This window comes from Chelonoidis abingdonii, chromosome 26 (assembly GCF_003597395.2).
Source record: "Chelonoidis abingdonii isolate Lonesome George chromosome 26, CheloAbing_2.0, whole genome shotgun sequence".
Lineage (NCBI taxonomy): Eukaryota > Metazoa > Chordata > Testudines > Testudinidae > Chelonoidis > Chelonoidis abingdonii.
In genome coordinates, this window is record NC_133794.1 from 3,772,087 (window position 1) to 3,791,955 (window position 19,869).

Sequence of the window (19,869 nt, forward strand, 5' to 3'; positions counted from 1 at the left end):
TTTGGTGTCAGTTTGCGTGAGTGGGGCCAGTTACGGGTGGGGTGCTGGGGCCGGGGCCGGGGCCGGGGCCAGGCCTGGGGCTGGGCGAGAGCCTTCCTGCTGGGCCCTGGGCTGGGAGTCTGGAGATCTCGCTTTGAGTCCCAGCTCCTCCACAGACTCCCTGCATGACCACAGGGCAGTCCTGCCCCAGCTCTGTGCCTCAGTTTCCCCTCCCCCCCTTTGTCTATTGAGATGGTGAGGTTTATGGGGCAGGGCCAGTTCTCAGTGCGTGTCAGTGCAGCACCCAGCCCACGGGGCCCTGATCCCAGTCAGGGTCTGGGCAGCACCTGACCCATGGGGGCCCTGATCCTGGTCAGGGTCTGGGCAGCGCCCAGCACAATGGGGCCCTGATTCTGGTCAGGGTGGGGGCAGCACCCGGCCCATGGGGGCCCTGATCCCGGTTGGGGTGGGGGCATCTGGCACAATGGGGGGCCCCAATTTTTGCTGGGGCTCCTTAGTGCTACTGGGGCACAACTAGTACATTGTAGACCTGCCCAGGAACAGGAACTCAGGAAGTCTCCAGCGCCCCTGCACAGCGGCCGGCCCGGTCCTGGAGCCCAGCAGCTCCTGCAGGCCGCAGAGGGTCCCAGCTGCCCTAGCGTGGCCTTGCTCCGACCCCAGCTGCTTTGCACAAATGTGGCCAAACCTGCCTTCTGGGCCTGCCCGGTAGCTGCAAGCCCGGTGCCTGCTGAGCAGGCCCCTCTGGTGGAGCCTGCGCTTGGGCTCATCCATCGTAGCTGAGCCAGGGCCCTCGGCTCGTGTCACCTGAAATGACTCAGCCCCCAGGCCCAACCCAGAGGTGGCTGCATTTCAGCACTGGACGAGGGCTCCCAGCACCCCACCCCGAGGCAGCTGCGTTCCAGCAGCCAGCGAAGCCATCCAGCCCGCTGCTGTAGGAGGCTTTGAGGGGTGAACGATGCTACAGAAAACCCTGCATTAGCCTGTCCCACAGCTCCAGGCCTTGTTCCCGCTGGGTTTAGCCTCACGGTAACTGTCTCCAAGCGCCTCCCGCCCCTGCAGTGCCATGCAGAGCACAGCCCTGGCAACCACAAACACAGCCCAGGGGCACCCACACGGTGAAGTGGGAGTGGCCCCCATTCCTGGAAAAAGGGCTGAGCCTTCCCTCGCTGACCCCCAGCCCCCAAGCGCTAGCAGGCTCAATCACCAGGAGGTGGGAGGGATACGGAGGCATAATGGGCCCTTAGTCCACACCTGGTGTTCTTTGGTGCTACCCTAATTCACCTAATACCATACAGCGCCTAGCGCACAGGTCCCACTCCATGACTAGCCAGCTGGCCCTTGGGAAGAGATCCATGCTTCTGTGGGGGAGCCTGGGCCAACCCGTCCCCTCCCAGCACAGGCATGTTCAATCATCCACACTTTAAAATAGCTCTCCCCTGCCCCGGCCGCTGGCAGCTTCCCCCAGGCGCGGGTTAGAAAGAACACGCCGGAGATGGGAGCTTTTAGGAGGTTCCGACCCGTCCTCATAAGCGAGTGGCGGGGGCAGCTCGTTTATTTCACATTCCATTCATAGCACCCCAAAAAACAGTGGGTGTAAAACAGCGGTTTCAGCCTCGACCAGGAGAGAGGCCATCCGGCCGCCTGGGGGGACTGGAAGCTGTGGGGGAAACCTACACCCGGGGCCAGGCCTGCTTCATTCTCCAGCCATTGCCTGGTGTTCCCATCACCCTGCTCAGTTCAGACTAGAGCTGAAGAGCTCAAGATTGAAACAAATGAGGCCGGAGCCCTGAGCTCGACCAGTCAGGTGAAGCGCCTTCCCCTCAGGCTGCTGGGAAATTTAGGGACAACACCTCCCTCCCGCCCCACCATCCCGTTAAATCAGCAGCATGTAGGCCCTGAGGGCTGGTCTATGCTGAACATTTACATGGACACACTTACATTTCGCAGGGTGTGAAAAACCCACAGCCCCGAGGGCCAGAGTTGAACTGACCCTGCTAGACCTATGGACGAATCCTGCCCCGGCCCAAACTGCCGCCTCTCCGGGAGGTGGATTAACTCCCGGTGCTGGAGCGAGTCTATTCTGAAGAGCTCCAGCAGCGTTTTCAGCACAGACTCCAGCACTGCCCCAGCGTTCGAGGCCAGCCCCCCATGGCTCCCGAGAGAAACCAACAGCCGCCAGGGCCTCGAAAGCTGCTGCTAAATTAACAGGCGCAACAAAGCCACCGCGGGGCCCGTGCCAGGCAAGGGGGAAACAGTGCCACGCAAAACGGCAGGTCTGACAGATGAGGCTGGGGTGTGGTGGGGAGGCCAAATTCCAGAACCCCGACCAGCCCTGCTTTCCCACCCCCCAGGGTGGGTGAGTAAGAACCACCCTCTTTTGGTTTTAAATTTGCATGTAATCTTTCCATCCCAACCCCTCACACCTCCCCTTTTTACCTACTTCACCATCAAATCTATCCCCTCTGCCATCTCCACCCCCTGAGTTCGATCAGGCCCCTGGTAAGCAGACACAGACCCCGTGGCTGGTTAGGAACATTTATAAGTACAACCAAGAAAACAAACCAACCTCAAAATAAACCCCAAATGCTAGGACACTGCTCCTTTAAGATGGAACTGTGGCCACAAGGCAAGGCCTGGATCGAACCAATGGATGCTATTCACTTGAGGCGTAGCTAAGAATGTGGGCCTATCAAACTCTTGTCCCCACCTGCTTCGGATCCCATGTTCCCACCCCCTTAAAGTCAAACAGGCTTAGTTTAGCAGAGCATCAGTCACAGCTACCCTGCAATATCATGGAATTTATTCAATATCAAGTTATTTATGGCTTCAGGATTTACTGTAGAGGCAAATACTCTGTTCTCTTTGCAACTGCACGCTGGGGAAAGCGAGCCCAAGGCAGGATTCGTATGTAACAGAATGGTTCAGAAAAATCAGGAGTTACTTCAAGGGGGTGTCACGGTTCTGGGGGCATGAACCACAGAAGGAAACGGGTGTGATGATCTAGAAAAATCAGCCAAGCCAGAATACACCAGAGCCGTGGGGATGTTTAGATCGAAGTGCAAATTGGGCATTTCAAGCGTTTGTTTAAACACCATCTATTTGGCATTAAAATAGCAGGGAGGAGGTGGGATGATGGTGGATTTTAATCTGATCTTTTCATGAGGTGGGTCAGAGTACGTCTGCTTTTCAAGGGGAGTGGAAGCGGATTTTTAAATTACCAGGGTGAAGAGGGGTAAAAGTTGCCCTGTTTCAAATAAATAGACTTTGATCTAATAAATCTGTATTTTTTAAATCCCACAATGAGGAGAAAATCAAGGTTAAAAAGACACCCTATTTTTTGGTTCCTTTAAAACTACAATAGAATTGGAAACAGGGTTTAAAACAAGCTGAGGAAGTGACTGATCTGCAGCACTTTTCAAAGTGGTAATTTAAAAAAGATTCTTTAAGGGTAGGCAGGGTTTTAATGGCTTTCCATCTCCCTCGGCACAGCCCAGACACCGAGGTCGGAGGGCTAAACACGACACAAGCAACACTGTTGAGGGCTCTGGCTCCGAGAGTCAAACCCTGCTCTCGCTGGCAGCATGACTTCAGCACTGTGTTTTCACGACAGCCCTGGCCCGGCTCAGCGCAGCCTGTTAGAAGGCAGCACCCACACCTCACTTTCCGCACGCCTTGCTGAGGAGCTGGGTTCTTAGAAAGAGGTCAGGCTCACAGGAAGCCAGTTCTCAAAGCTCCCTGATCACCAAGCCATACCCAAGAGTTTAAAAGGGAGCTGGAGATAACTGCTAGCGGAGGCGGTGGGTTTAAACACGGCCTACTCTAGGAGCAGGGATCCGTGCTCTGCTCAGCGTGAATACAGACTAGCAACATGGTTTAGCCTCATCTATGCAGGCAAAACCAACCACTAACCCAACAGGCTGGGGAGTGGGGTGGGCCCCCTGTGATCTGTGAGGTTTGAAGGGGATTAGATAGGGTCTAACGCTGGCTGTTGGCTGGACAGTGGCAGAAACCAGGACTAGGGAAGGGATATTAAAGGAGAGTAACACTCGGCTAGTGGGTGATGGATGGAAGCCGAGTACCTCTCAACAACAAAGCAATCTCTCTGCACACAAGTTTTGGGCTGGGCTGGCAGAGGAGCCCACAGACCCCCCTCTTACCAGCCCCTAATCCCTTCTCCCCACCCCAAAGCCAGCACCGTGCAGGAGAGGGGTGCAGCTGAATTCACCCACAGCACAGGCGCCCGGGGGGGGGGGCGGCTGGGCTGGGACTAGGCGCTGGTTCTGTTGCTGATCCCCAGCTGTCCAGTTCCACGGGGAAGGGAGAAAAGAGCATTTCCTCGAGCCAGAAGCCCAAGCTGGTCAAATCTGGATGTAAGTTTGTCTGATTGGGGCAGGTTGGGGGGATTTGGGGTCTCTCCCACATACCCCTTAAATAGACAGGAATAGATACAGAGAGAATTTTTTTATATATATAAAATTTTTTCTTCCTTTTTCCTTGCATCACTCGTCATCGAAGTTCTGACTCAGCAGGAAATTGGCAGCCAGGTTTTCGTTCTTCTCACAAGCAAAGTAAGCCTGGATGACCAGACTTTCCGGGAATCCTAAGGCCTTTAACTGAGGGGACACAAAGGGAGATGCGTCAAAGGACCCTGCCTGGGAAGCCCACTCCTCTGCAGCCCTGTACGTCCCAGCCACCCTCGGAATCCAAGCCCCTCTGGAGCAGAGTGCCTGAGCCCATTTGGGACGCTTGAATGTGGGGGTGAAAGAGGGGCTGTAAACCCCTCAGCTTTGCGGGGCTGGGGGGCAATTCCCCCCAATACAGGTGTTGCAGAGGACGGCCATGCTGTCTTTGAGGATCCCCTCATGCAGAGGCAGAGGCACAGCCCTGCACCCCAGCAGGCAGGTGACTTTGACAGGGCTGTTATCTTAAAACCAGCTCTCCCCCTGGCCCTCAGCCCACCCCAGGCTGCCAGGTCCGTGCTAGCTCCTGGAGGCCTGACCACCTCACCCGTGGTCCCTGCACAGGCAGCTGTAACCCGCTGCAGGGCAGGGGTGAAGTGCTGCCTGGCAGAGCAGAGCCGAGGTTCGGAGATGCAGCTAGAAACCGCAGCTGAGTTGTTCTGGAGCACGGGAGAGCGTGCTAGCTGCCAGGAGCTAAGACACGGGCTGTGGACCTGAGCCTGAACCTGAACCTACAGGAACAAATGGCACTGCTAGATTCTCGTGGGGACGCAGCCAGGGAGACTATGTCAGGCTGGGGAAGGCACTTAAAGAACAGGAGGCTCAGGTGACCTTCAGTGGGAATCTACCGGGCCCTGGAAGAGGAGCGCAAAGGCAAGATAAGATGATGATCAGCATCTGGCTCAGGCAGTGATGCTCCCACTGGGAGGCAGTGATGGGCAGAGGACTGTTCTCCTGGGACAGACACCACCTGAGCAGGGAGGGCAACAGATGTCTAGGATGGAGGCTGGCACAACTGATCAGAGGAAGCTTTAAACTAGGGACTCAGGGCAGGCGTAATCTGCACACCTGACTGAGCAAGAGGAACGTCAAGTACAAGAGGCTATGGCAAGGGAGAAAGGACCAACGGAGGGCAGAAGAATGGACGACAAGGTCCCAACGCCACTGACAGTAACAGTCGGGAAGGGGACACTGCAGTAGAATGACTGGCCCTAATCGGGTGAGGAACGTGGGTGAAGCTGAGCAGATAACGAAGGCGTCTGTCCACCGCCGCGAGGCGCCTGGGGAACAACATGGAGGGATAGGAAATGAAAGCAGAGACGATCGGGAGAAGAGAACTGGGGAGTGGAGTACAGGGGCTGAAGGGAACGTGCTGTGCAGGGAAGAGGTGCAGCACTGGATGTTAACGACAAGGGAGAGTGGAGAGACATGAGAAGTGACGGAATGGATAAAACGGAACCTGTCTGGGTCACAACCACTTTGGGGAAGAAAGCTTAGAATGGTTCTGCTGGGATGGTGCTTGGGGTCTGCTATGGACCCTCAGGATCTGGAGAGAGACCTCTAATGAACTCAACACGACTGGGAATTGGGATTACGGGAGACTTTAATCCCTCAGACTGATTGGAGGACAAACAGTAGCCCATAAACGTTACTTGATGGGACAGCCAACAGATTTCCTCACCAAACAGTCACTGACCCACCAAGAGCCGATGCTGTTTTCGATTTCACGTTGCTAAGAAGTGAGCAGGTTGGGTCGAGTGCTCGTGAGCTAATTCACCGTAAAAGTAGGTCAGGTCTGAACCAAGTGTCCTGCATTTCAAAGGGGGCAACCTTAAAAAAGGGAAGGGAAGCGTTTGGGAAGCGGACTGGCCTGGAGAACTCGAGGAGGCTTGGAATTATTTTAAGCCAAAGGCGCAGCAGTGGCCTGAAGCCAGCGGGGGAATCACAGGGAAGGTCTGCATTTCAACCAGGGGACGGAGAGAGCAGAAAACCTACAAGGCACGGAAGGTGGGAGGGATCAGCGAAGAACACGACCTCTTGGAGCATAGGGGAGAACTGCCAAAAGCCAGGCAGAGCTGGAGCTTGCCAAGGAAATTAAAACCACCAGAAAACGGTTCTTTAGCCAAAGGGGGGAAAATGAAAACCAAGGAAAGAAGTGGACGCTACGCACTGCGCATGGGCAGAAGATTAAGGATAATCTGGGCCTGGCCCGACACCTAAACAAAGGTCGTGTCTCAGTTTTTCACAAGGGTGATGAGCTTTTAATTGAGGCAGTGGCAGGGTGGCTGATGGGAACAAGGATACAGAGGTAAAATGACCACCTCCAAGGCGGATGCCAAACTCAGTTGAATACGAGCAGGTCGGGGGGCCCTGGATAATCTCCATCCAGGAATATTACAGGAACTGGCACATGAAATTGCAAGGCCAAGAGCAAGGATCTGTAATGAACCTGTGACTGGGGAACTGCCAACACAATACTTGTATTTCAGGGGGTGGGGGAATGACACAGTGATCCAGGAAACTAAAGGCCCTTCAGTGTGACCTCAATTGCATGTGAAGTCTTAGAACAAATTTTGAGAGTAATTTAGGACAGGGGTAAACGGTAACTGGGAATAAAGACAACATGGATTTACAAAAGGTAGATCCTGACAGACCAACCAGATCTCTGTTTCTGAGAAGATCTCTGATTTGCTAGACAAAGGAAGTGCAGTAGGATTTCAGTAAAGCATTTGATACAGTTCCCACACGGGAAATTAGTTCTACTGGAGATGATGGGAATCAATATGAGAATCGAAAGGCAGGTAACGGGTCTGGTTAAAGGGAAGACGACATCAGGTCATGCTGGAAGGTGAATGATCAGGCTGAGGGAGGTTATTAGAGGAGTCGGTCAGGGACCAATGTTATCGAACATTTTAATGTGATGCAGCTGTGAAAAAGGCTAATGCGCTCCTGGGATGCATCAGGTGAGGTGTTTCCAGCAGAGACGGGGAAGCATTAGTGCCGTTATACAAGGCACCGGTGAGACCTCACCTGGAACACTGGGTGCATTTCTGGGCTCCCATGTGTAAGAAAGACGAATTCAGATTCGAAATGGTGCAGAGAAGGGTGATTAGGATGATCCGAGGACTGGAGAACCGACCTTATGAGAGGAGACTCAAAGAGCAACTCGTTCAGCCTAACCACATGACAGCTGAGGGGAGAGCTGGTTGCTCTGGTACGTCAGAGGGAAAATACCAGGGAGGGAGAAGACTTATTGAAGGGCCAACGTTGGCACAAGCACAGATGGCTAGAAACTGGCCATCAACAAGTTTAGGTTTGAAATGAGATGAAGGTTTCTAACCATCAGAGGAGGGAAGTTCTGGAACAATCTCCCAAGAGGAGGGCTCTGAGTTACCACTGAGAATTCTTTCCAGGTATCTGGCTGGTGGGTCTCACCCAAGTGCTCAGGGTCTAACCAATCACCAGCTTTGAGGTTGGGAAGGATTTTCCTCCAAGTCAGACCAGGCAGAGACCCTGGGTTTTTCCCCTCTGCAGTGTGGGGCCTGAGTCACTTGCAGGTTTGAACTAGAGCAAATGGTGGATTCTCTGTAACTTGAAGTCTTTACGTCAAGATTTGAGGCCTTCACTAACTCAGCCAGGCGCTATGGGGGTGTTCCCAGAGGGGGTGCTTGAGGGTCTGTGGCCTGAGATGTGCAGGTCAGACTAGGTGCTCAGGACGGGCCCTTCTGGTCTTAAGGTCAATGAGTTTATGGAGGTCACCATGAACCCAGCAATGGCACTTTCTGGATCTGACCAGGTGGGAAAGGCTCGGAAGACTCCCCTGTTCACTCTGAAGACTAATGATGCCACTTTGACACACATTTCAGCCGAGATAGCCAGCTCCTCTGGGATATTGTGGGCGGAGCTTGGCAGCACTGCCCTTCCCCATCAGGGAGGACTACGCCCATTTTGGGGGGAGGACCAAATTAATTATGCTCCATTGCTTTGCAAAGTCAGAGCTGTCTACTCCCCGCTCCCCACAACTAGCCACTGTCCCATCTCAAACACCCCTCGCAGTGTTATCAAGGCTACAACCTGGCCTTTATGTTAATAACTAAACTTAGTTCTTGTTCAACTCCCAGCTCAAGGGACTCAGCATCAGACCAGATCAGGCTTTTGGAGCTGTCAGGGACAGACAGAAACAGACTCCAGGAGTCCTGGCCTCCAGCTTCCCCCCACCCCCGCTCCAACCACTAGACCCCAATTCCTGGCACAGACCTGGGGATAGAACCCAGGAGTCCTGGCTCCCAACCTCTAGACCCCACTGCACCCGTGTTGAGTCTCTTCAGCGCAGGGATCCCGGGGCACCCCAGCAGGCAGGATGGCTCCTGGCACAGCCAGCCCTCCTCTTACCCTTTCTATGGCTTCTTTTTCCTGAGGCGTGACCTGGATGTAGTTCATCTGAGGAGCTTCCTCTCCGATGGCCCCGATTTCCCCCTCGATGTCAGAGATGTCGGCCATCTCGCTCAGCGGCTCGTTCAGCATCTGGATGAACTGCTCTTGGTGCTGGCTGATTTGCTGGGGAGGGCAGGGGGGAAGGGGGTCAGGGTTAAGGAGAGACGCCCCTCCCCTCCCAGAGCAGGGCTTCCACAGCCCCTTTTTCCAGCTGGGAAATTGAGGCACAGAGAGGGGCAGGGACTTGTTCAAGGTCACAAAGCAACCCACTGGTAGAGCCAAGGTTAGAACCCAGGAGTCCTGGCTCCCCCTCAGACTCTCTGCTCTAACCCATCAGACCCCACTCCCCTCCCAGAGCCAGGCACAGAACCCAGGAGTCCTGCCTCCCCCCACTCCAGACACACTCCCCTCCCAGTGCTACTTCTGGCTCCTCCTCCGTGGCCTCTTTCAGCCCCTGCCCCCCTTTACCTGCAGTAGCTGGGGGTTCTCCTGGCCCAGCTGCTGGAGCAGGGCCGGGAGCAGGGCTGGGTTCTGCTGGATCACCTGTCGCATGTTCTGGAACTGGGGCTGGTCTCTCAGGAACTCCAGTGGGTTCTCGCCTGAGGGGCAGGAGTGGGCGGGGTGAAGCCAGGCCATGCCTTGAAGGGCCAGGGCCCACCTGAGCCATACCCCACACAGGTGGAGCACTGGTGATCACAGGATAAGTGGGGTATCTAGCCAGGAGGAGAGGGCCTGGAGCCACCCCCTCCTCCCCGAGGGACCCGTTTGGGTCACCATCTGCCTCCCCCGGCTGCACGCTCTCAATGGCCTTCCATAGCCCACACTCCACAGGCGCGAGAGCCTTCTCCCACGCAGTTCCAGCCCCTGGCCTGGCCACCCTGGGTCTCCCCCTCCCACCACGGTCCCCAAGTCTCACAGAGGAGCGAGAGGACCGTCACTGACCTTCTGGTGTTGGCTGCTCTGTGGGTTGGCTCTCCTGGATCGGGGCTCTCTCTGGCTCGGACGTGCCTGGGATGCCCTGTGACATCAAAGGGGCATCGTTAGTGCTGTCCAGCACCCCTCCCCCCACAACAGCCCCTGCCCCACAGGGGCTTATCCCGCAAGGGGCCAGAAAGTAACTCAGTCTCTGGGGTTTGCCCGGCGCCCCATGTCCTGCCGTGAGGGGGCAAGCTAACTTCACGTAATGCAGGCATCCCTGGGCTGGATCAGAACCGGTGTCCTTACAGGGTCCCACTCCCGTAAGCAATCCAGATGTGGATGGGAAAAAAAAATCATTTGCCCAGAGTCCTGGCTCCTGAGCCTCCCGGTCGAACCCCTAGACCCCGCTCCCCTCCCCACGGTGGGTATCGAATCCAGGAGCCCTGGCCCCCTCGCTCGACCTGTTCCAAGCCCCCGCACTCCCTTACCGTCAGCAGGTACTCCACGGCTCGGTGGGGGTTGTTGTAGCTGGCCCGGAGCGCGGCCACCACCCGCTCCCGCTCGTATCCCATGGACATGATCTCGGTCAGCATTGTCTCGTACTCCGAGCCGGTCACTGCAGGCGGAAAGGGACAACGGCCCGGGCTGAGGGAGAGCCAGCAGTCTTGGGGTGCCCAGCACACGCTCACTGAGGGAAAGCGGGGCAGGAGCGGGTGCTGGCTATGAACACAGCCCTTCCCCCTCCGCCAACATCTCCCAGCAAAGGGGTTCACCCTCCCCAGCACGGGATCGGCCCCCCATCCCCGCAGGGGAAGTGACTCAAAGTCACCCTGAGTCAGGGGCAGAGCTGGGACTAGAACCCAGGAGTCCTGGCTCCCTGCTCCACACCCCACCCTGTCCACTAGGCACTACCGTAAAACAGCTAAATAGCACCCACCCACCCCTCATGTCCACCTTGGAGATGGAACCCAGCCCACAAGTGCTAGGAAAAAGCCCATGAGTCCTGACTCCCAGTCCTGCCCCCACAGCTCTAACCACTAGACCCCGCTCCTCTCATACAGCTGCGAAGGGAACCCAGGAGTCCTGGCTACCAGCTCTGTCCCCCTCACCCTTCCAAGGCTTTCCTTCCCTAACGCGGCCCCTCTGCTAACGAACGACTGGAGACAGTCGTCTTTTATCCTTGGGACAGACAGCCCAGGCTGTCCCAGAGCGGCTGGCAGCAGAGACCCAACCACCCCATCACACAGGGCACCGAACAACTCGGGGCTTGGAACCTGCCCTGCACTCAAACCTGAGATTGCGATGAGGGAAGCAGCTCCCCCTTCCCCAGCTGAGCCATCACCCCCACGCCCCGCAGACGGAGGGGCAACGCTGCGAAGGGGGGTCCTGCTCCTGCCACCCGTACACCGCAACGGGAAGAAGGGGTTGTTTTATCCAGCGACAGACACCAGAGGGTGCCCCCACCCCACGAGTTCATGCTGCAGGAGCCAGCTGCAGCGTCTACCCCTGGGGAGCCATGGACCAGCTGCCCCCCAGGGACCCTGGCCGCCTGCCCCAGCCCCAGCGAGGGGATTTCACCTACCCAGGGTGGAAGCCGCGTCGTCTGGGCGCCCCACGCTACCTGAAGAGGGAACAGAGCTGCAAATTTAAAAGAGAGGAATAGTAGCTGGCTCCCTCCAAACAGCCGGGCAAGAAGCAAACGGCCAGGGGCCAACACTGCGCTGGAGTGGCCAGGCTGGGAGGAACCGCAGGTCCCATCTCCCTGTGATCTGACCCCAGGCCCTGCCTGTGCTAGGAAAGCAGCGCGGTTCTGAATGCTACCGCGCGTGTTCGAAATCTCACAGACGCGGCCTGCATGTTTGGCGAATCTGGAGTTTGCAAGCGGGTCCCCGCTCTCCCTTTCTCGGCCTGAGGGCGACTGTGTTTGTGCAGCGCCTGGCACGGTGGGGTCTTGGCACATGGGCTGGGTGCTACCGTAATACCACTAATAGCCACTAGCCACTCTGAGGATCCCAGGGCTCAGATGGTGTCTATGGCAGAAATTCCTCTGGTTTCAAGCTCAGCTGGATTTTTTGTTTTCAGCCGGTGCAGACCCCAGGGTGGAGGCCTTTATACCCTGCTGGGTGCCCATGGGCAAGTCACGCCTCGTGCCTCAATTTCCCCATCTGTAAAATGGGGATAATGCTCCTGACCAAGTGCTTTGAGCTCTGCTGAGGGATTATTATTGTTTCAGCTCGGGTGACGCTGTTCCCAATGGGCTGAAGATAACCCACAGGGCCCAGCTCTGACAGCGGAATCAGGGTCCACCCTGGGGTAACAACGTCCAAACACTGGTGCCCTCACAGCCGAGTTTTTGGAAGCCTGCCTGATCCTGCCACAGGCTGGCTCTCCCTCTCCTCACTGCCGTCCCTGTTGGAAGGACCCACCACCCCGCTGCCATGTTAACTCTCTTGAGGCTACGCCTGGTGTGACCCAAGCTCCCAAGTTTGCACCTGCTGATCTCTGACAGCAGGGGTGTCTTCTCGCCAACACTATTTCTAACAAACGCTCGTCTTTTCCGCCCAGGAGACATGCAAGGTCTTTGCCACATCTCAAGGGGCACCAGGTCACTAACTGAAACATAATGGCCTTTCAATCCGCCCTGAAATCAAACCAGCCCCGCAGCTCGTGGGGACGAGTTCTCAGCCAGCAGCCTGGCTCAGTCTATGCTTCACAGGCAAGCTCGGAGCACCCCCCGACCCCTTTCTGCCCCACACCCCAGGGGATGCGACGTGCGTACAGAGCCAGCCATTCACCCGCATGCTGCAGTCTGTGTATGTAGGATCACTGCAGTATAATCACCTCTGGGGTGAGAGGTGGCAGCTGCTTAACAGCCACATGGCAACGTTACGCTTAAAAAAACACTCCACTACAAGGAGGCAGGCATGACTGCACTGATGAGGAAACTGAGGCACAGAGCTGCAAAGTGACTGAGCCCGTCAAAGTGAATCTGTGAAAGGGCTGGGAACTCCCAGCCCCCTTGTTCTAACCACTAGACCCCACTCCAAGTTAAAGATGTTCCAAGTTCCCATGAAGGAAGGTTATGCCCACACTTGAAGTGGAAGGCATCCCCCCCCTCCCCACATTCTCTGGGGCATGACACTGGGGTACCTGGAGTGACTGAGCTATGAACATTGACAGGCAGGCGCGGGGAGGGGGCACACGCTCTCAGTGCTTACCTGGCAGTGGATTCGGGCAGCGTGACAGCAGCTGGCTCCTCCGGAGGCTTCTCCTCGCTTGGCGCCGCGGGTGCTGGGGGCAGGACAGCATCAGCACTGGCTGCGGGTGCCGGCGACTGCCCCACCGATGGGGTTGGCTCTGGGGCACTGGCTGGCCCAGTATCACCAGGTGAGGGGGCCGGGACGCCTGAGTTGGATTTGGTCTGAGGAAACAAGCAGTGTTGAAGGGTGCAGCTGGGTGGGAAGGAATTCCCCTTTGGCACTGGCTGACTGCAAGTGTTACACAATCAGCACTAATTGTGAGAGGAGAGCGCCCCCTAGTGCCACTCTGAGGTCAGCACCGACTGCGAGGGGAGAGCGCCTCCCGCTGAGCGGGTGTGAAAAGCTGCCTTCTTTCAGCAGCATCCCAGCAGCGGCAACCCCTACCCCTGGCCCGGCAACCTAGCCGTGAGCGGTAGCAGGATCCGGACATACCTTGGTCACCATGACCACCACGAAGTTCTTCTCGTCGATCTTGTACTCCTTGATGGCGACGTCGTCGCTCAGGATCTTGCCGGCGTAGATCAGCTTCTGGCCTGACACAGGGAAGGCCTCCTTGCCTTTCTCGGCCTCAATCTTCTCCTTGAGGACCCGCACCTGCCAGGTGGGACGGGACAGCCCCATCAGCTGGGTACGCAGATCCCCGGGTGGCTGGGAGGGGGACACCTCTCCTTCCCCACCCTGCTCCCGCCCCCAACAGGTCAGGGGCGATATTAGGTGGGAGGATTAAGGAGGTGTCGGGTCAGATTGGTTTGTTCCCGCCCTGGTTCTCTGCACCCTAGAGTGGTCTTGCGGGAAAGGCCCTGACCTGGGACTCAGGAAATCTGGATATGCCACTGACTCCCTGGGTGTCCCAGGGCAACTCTCTGGCTCCGAGCTGCCAACCTGTTGTCCAGATGCTGCCCCTGAGTCCCACCCTGCACGTGGCCTCGCTGTGATGGTGACAGCCTCTCACTGTGTGTGGGCAGCCCCCGGCCTGATGGGGCCGGATCTTGGCTGAAGCCTCTAGATAACCACTGGGTAACCTCACAGCTCTGTAGACTGGAAGCTCTTTGGGGCTGGGACCGTCTCTGTTGTGTGTTTGTCCCGCCCAGGGCTCCTGGCCACCACTGTAACACAACAAACACGAAAGACACTGGACGCGCCCCCTGCGGCAGGTCACTGGATGTCTTGGGCTCCCTTCGGCCCGTTACCCACAGCCAAGCTGCACCTGCAACTCTGCCCCAGCTGCCAGGATCACCCAGAGCTCCAGTTACACTGAACGGTGCCAACCGGGACCAGGGAGGTGCACGTGCAGACTTGGGACCCCCCGGCACCCCTCTACCCAGCGCGGGACGTTTCAGGGGCACATGCTGTGCTTGTGATGGAAGCAGCTTCCCCGCAGGGCCAGGGCCAGGGCCAGGGCCAGGCCAGACTACACAACCCAGCAGCCACTCTCGCAAGCGGAGGCTGAGGCCCTGGGTTAAAGGAGGAGCTGGGGAACTGGGACAGCTGCCACTGCAGCTAACGCAAGCCGGAAGCTCCTTCCTGGGGGCACCTTAGGGCTCAGGGGGATCCACGCTGGACACCTGGAGACTGAGGCCGTCTCATTACTAGGACTCAAGCTGCATTTCTACCCACTGTAACTAGGGCTCGCCCTGGCCAGCCACACCACACAGTGGCCAGCACTGACCGTGAGGGCCCTATGGCACCCCCAGAGCTACTCCCTGCAGCACAGTGCACCAGGGCAGCACTGACTGCAAAGTGCCCCAGCTGAGCCCCTCCCCCCTTGCTCACGGCAGCACAGCGCCCTCTAGTGCCGCAACATGGGCAGCATAAACACATGGCAGAAAGCAGCAAGATTTTCACACATGTTGAACACACTTATTTCCCCCAGCGTAAACAGGGCCTGACTGTCCCCTGGGAATCACAGTCAGACACTGGGAAAGTCCCACTGGTCCTAGAAGCATCTGCACTGGTCTCTGGGTGACTACAAACCACTCATGCCTTCTCTGCCTCGGTTTCCCCATTGGTAAGACAGAGATCCTTGCAGGCAGGGAGCAGAGTCATGAGGCTCAACCCATTCGGGTTTGCAAGGCCCTCTGGGAGGATTACTGAGCAACTGCTTCTGCAAGCATGTATCCCATTCCCCCCCCTGCCCCCCCACTCCTCCAGGACACGCCACATGGCCAAGCAGCGGAGCCTTCGCACCAGACGCTCTCCTGCACCCCGGAGGACAATGGTGTCTCAGCGGGGACCTGTCAGAACAGCTGCAGAGCCCTGTGAGACAAGTGAGTAGGAGCCAACAGATATTTTTGGCTGCTGGGTTGTGCCAAAACGAAGCCTGACGCTCCGTGAAAAGCATGTGGGACTCCAGCTAGTTAAAAAAGGAAGCCATTGCCTCACCCGTCTCCTCCCATGGGCATGACTGTCTGGATCAGCGAGGCGACAAAACCATATCACTCGCTACCCAAGTGCGGCTGCCTCTGCAGTGGAGCACAGCAGCTGTTTATACCAAGGTCCCTCGCCCACTGCAGAGATGCAGCCAACTCTGGGGTGGGCTGTTTATACAGCCCACGGAAGTGAATCCAGTGTCCCAATACTGAGGGTGAGGAGAGCACGCAGAGCAGGAGCCAGACAGGGAATTGTAACGGCCAAGCGCAGAGCCGGGAAATTCGAGGGTGCAGTGCCAGAGCCGTGCCAGCACGAGGCCCAGCATAGCTGCACCTATCGGTAGAGCTAAGTCATCGGGGAGGCAGCAGATAAGGTCCGTGCTGCATCTACAAGGGGCTCGGGGGCGCAGACACAGCCCTAGCTGGGAAGGGACTGGGGGTTACAATCAGACAGGGAGCATTCGAGTCAGTTAAAAACGCAACCTTGGACCTTCGCCTCCTGGGAGCATTAAAGCTGGCCTAGTGCACGTCACGCAAACCCCTTTTGCCTTCCAGCTCGCCCCATGAGGACAGGAGCAGCCGTTTCACCTTGGTTTTTAATCAGTTTCACTCAGCTCCATAGGCCCGGCAGCGCTTTCCTTGGTGGCGGCTTGGGCCTGCTTATTGCCAGGGGCTAGTTTGCATTAAAGACACCAACAATCCTTCTTAGCACATGACTCGTAATCTGGGGAAGGCCCAATAGAAACTGGGGCCGCACAGTGCTGGGCGCTGCACAAACACAGAGTGAGAGTTCCCGCCACAAAGAGCTCACAGACTGCACAGACAAGACATGGGAAGCCCCTTCCATTACACAGGAGGGGAAACCGAGGCACAGAACAATGCAGGGATGTGCTCAAGCTCAGACAGGCAGTCTGTGGCAGAGTTGGGAACTAATCCCAGACCGCCAGTCCCACCACAGGGACTTTACTGGCTATAAACGAGAGGGGAGCTGTCCAGCAAACAGTTTCTGTCTTAAAACGTGATCCATGCTGTGAAAAACGTTTGAAATCCCTTTGCCCTCCTGGGAGGTTTCTCAGCAGCAAAAGTGACAGGGAACATTTCAAATGGTACTAAAAAAAATGATAGTAAGATTTTTATATGCACCATACCCGCACTCTAAATTCTGGACACCCTCCCCCCCAATAAAGGGCCCCTTAAAATCAGCTCTGCCTAAAGCACAGAGCAAAACAGGGCTCCGCTCCCTGCTAAAGTCGATCTCAGCGTTATGTTTGGAGGGAGAAGAATCCAGATTGACAGCACACTCTGCGCACTAACCACATTCTTGTCCTATAGCTTGGAACGGGACCCAGGAGTCCTGTCTCCCAGCCACCAGCCTGCAACCCAGTAAGCCCCACTCCCCTCCCAGACCCGGGACCAGAACCCAGCCTCCCTGCTCTCACTACTAGATCCCACACCCTGCTAGAGCTGGGAACAGACAGGAGAAGTCCTGCCTCCCAGCCCGCTGCACCGCCCATTCGTCCTTCCCAAGTCATTCACACCGAGCTCACAAAGTGCCCCCTCCCGTATCCAAACACTAGCCCGGGGATTTTCCATCTTCCTCATACTGGGACCACATATCACAACAGAAGAAAAAAAACAGGGATCATCTTCCCATAGAACCCAAGAAAGGGAGGTGGAGTCACTGCCCCGAGGGCCTGTTCACAACCCACAGGCCGAAACCCCAGCTCTGCCGGACACCCTCCCTCTCAAGCAAAGCTCCCTTGAAAGCAGATCTCCAGGGCAGAGGCAAGAATGTTCTAGTGATCTGAGCCCACGGTACTGGAACAGGACGCTTGGCAGGTATGTTAATAATCCCTGGCTCTCATAAGGCGCTTTTCATCTACTCACTGCCAAGGGCTTTACAAAGGAGGTCAGTATAATTCCCCCCATGTTACAGACGGGAAAATTGAGGCTTCGGAGGAGAAATTACTTGTGCCAAGTCACCCACCAAACCAGCGCTGAACCCAGGTGTCCCAAGTCCCAATCCAATGCTCTAACCACTAGGATGTATTAGCCCCACAAGAAAGTGGGTTCGGTCCCTTCGGGGGACTCCAGTCAGCTTTGACATGAGTCACATGAACATGGATCACGAAGCCATTAAGGTCTCACCTCTAACATCTCAAGGGTGTCTGACTTAGAGCAGTCGGGTCAGGGAGAGAGACGCAGGGTGTTTGCACCCCAGTGCGGGAAGCAGGCAGAGAGGCCGATGGGAACAGGAGCAGCAGCAGCACAGACCCCACTGTGAAATCTCCTCTCCCCGCCCTTCCACTGCATCTGAACCGGGGGGCGGCGCACACCAGCTGGGATCAGCTTGTCTTCTTGCTCCCGCCCTTCCCCAGTTGCTCTGGGCCAGGCAGGCGATGCCCAGCAGTGAATGCCCAGGCCCCAGGGACACGCGCCAGGCCCAGCTTTGCCTGCAGCAAGCCTGCCCTGGAACGTTTCTCAACGGGTGGAAGAGTCCCAGACATACCACCTGCTAATACCCCCGTACGGGGGCACACAGGCAGCTCGGCTCCCCCACCCCTCTCCTTTCTGAGGCTCCTAGCCCCACCCAGCCACCCACATGGAGCCATGCACCCCTCCTCCATGCCCCATCCCCTGCCCTTGTGGGACTCTCATCCCATATCTCACCCCACCACCACCCATACCCCTCAGAGCTGATACTCTTCTCTGGGTGTCTCATTCCCAGGTAGGAAAAGAGGGGATGGGGAAGGGAAGAGTGCCCCACGCAGACTAGGGCCCATCCCATGAGAGTGTGTGTGTGGGTGTGGGGGGGAGTTTATACTTTTTGGGGAATGGTAGGGAAGCTGCCCCACATGGCAGGGAGGAGCTGGGACCATCCCACATGAAGTTGCTGGAGTGGTGGGGCAATTGGTTCAGGACCATGTGGTGGGGGTGTGGCCCCACAAGGAGGGGGAATTGGGCCAGGACTATGTGGAGGTGGGGGCTGCCCCACAAGGGAAGAGGGAGCTGGGATTGTACTGGGACTGCCACACATGTTGGGGGGCGGGAAGAGTGTGGAATTGGTGCAGGACCATGTGGTAGGGGGAGGCCGCCTCAAATGGGGGGATGGGTCTGGCCCCACATGGGGGGGGATTGGCACAGGACCACGTGTGGCAAAAGGGTGCGGGTCTGGCCCCACACTAGAAGGGAGAATTAGGCCAGGAGCATGTTTGGGGAGGAGGGCGCTGGGATCGCGCCGGGGAAGGGGGGAACCTGCCCCCCACGGGAGGGGGGCGCTGGGATCGCGCTGGGGGGGGGGAGGCGGGACCTGCCCCCCACGGTGAGGGCGTGGCGCTGGGATCGCGCCGGGGGGGAGGCGGGACCTGCCCCCACACGGGAGAGGGGACGCTGGGATCGCGCCGGGTGGGGGGAGGCGGGACCTGCCCCCACGGGAGGGGGAGCGCTGGGATCGCGCCGGAGGGGTGGAGGCTCGGGACCTGCCCTCACGGGAGGGGGGCGCTGGATCGCGCTGGGGGGAGGCGGGACCTGCCCCACGGCGAGGGGGCGCTTGGATTTCGCGCCGGGGGGGGAGGCGGGACCTGCCCCCCACGGAGGGGGGCGCTGGGATGCGCCGGGGGGGGAGGCGGGACCTTGCCCCCCAGGTAGGGGCGCTTGGATCGCGCCGGGGGGGGAGGCGGGACCTGCCCCACGAGAGGGGGCGCTGCGGATCGCGCCGGGCGGGCGCCGGGGGCTGCCCTACCTGCGGGCAGGGGCGGGGCCGGGGGCTGCCCACGTGGGGCGGGGCGGGGCGGGGCGGGGCCGCGCCCCCCTCACCGTCTCCTCGGGCTCCATGCGGATCTTGAACGTTTGCTGCTGCAGCGTCTTGAGGGTGACGGTCACCGCCATGGCGGGGGGGGCGGGGCGGGCGGACGCTTCTCCCCAGCGCACTCGGCAGCCCCACAACATGCAACTCACGCCGCCGCCATCTTAGCGCCCCGCCGCTTCCGGCCCCGGCCAGCGCGCGGCCCCCGGCACGTGACGGGGGCCGCGCCAACCGCGTGAGATCACGTGACGGGAGGCGGCCGGCCGCCACGATCACGTGATCGGGGGGACACCAAATGGCCGCCGCGCTGGGCTAACATGGCTGAGCGCCGGGCCCGTGAGCCCCACGCGTGGCCCTGGCGGCGAGGGCGGGGGGCCGCGTCCGTCCCACGCAGGCTCGGGGCAGGGGCTGAGCCCCGACGCTGTAGGGGACACAGGGACAGCCCCGATTCTGGGTCTATTACCCCCCACCCCCACTGTCCAGTCTTTCAAGTTTGGCATAAAGGTTCTCAGCAAAGCGGGGGCCCCTCTGAGCCCCAGTGGGCTAAGCCCTGCTGACCCTACAGATCTATAGCAGGGCTGAGGCTGGGCCTGGCTCCTTCCTGAGGCAGCACCTGACTCAGT

The 19,869-nt window shown here is 58.1% G+C and overlaps 1 protein-coding gene across 2 annotated transcripts; it reads right to left on the minus strand.

Annotated features, from left to right (window-relative positions):
- Positions 1-2,521: 2,521 nt before the first annotated feature.
- On the minus strand, positions 2,522-19,486 carry RAD23A (RAD23 nucleotide excision repair protein A). Of its 2 annotated transcripts, none has more exons than XM_032789936.2 (9): positions 19,258-19,486; positions 13,505-13,666; positions 13,031-13,233; positions 11,395-11,450; positions 10,301-10,428; positions 9,837-9,912; positions 9,363-9,493; positions 8,853-9,017; positions 2,522-4,613 (listed from the first exon to the last, which is right to left on the minus strand). In XM_032789936.2, the coding sequence occupies exons 1-9, from the start codon at positions 19,387-19,389 to the stop codon at positions 4,500-4,502; spliced, it is 1,167 nt and encodes a 388-aa protein (XP_032645827.1). In that variant the 5' UTR covers positions 19,390-19,486; the 3' UTR covers positions 2,522-4,499. The 2 variants fall into 2 exon arrangements, with proteins under 2 accessions (XP_032645827.1, XP_032645836.1); XM_032789945.2 differs by having other exon boundaries at positions 9,438-9,493; positions 19,258-19,481.
- Positions 19,487-19,869: the final 383 nt, after the last annotated feature.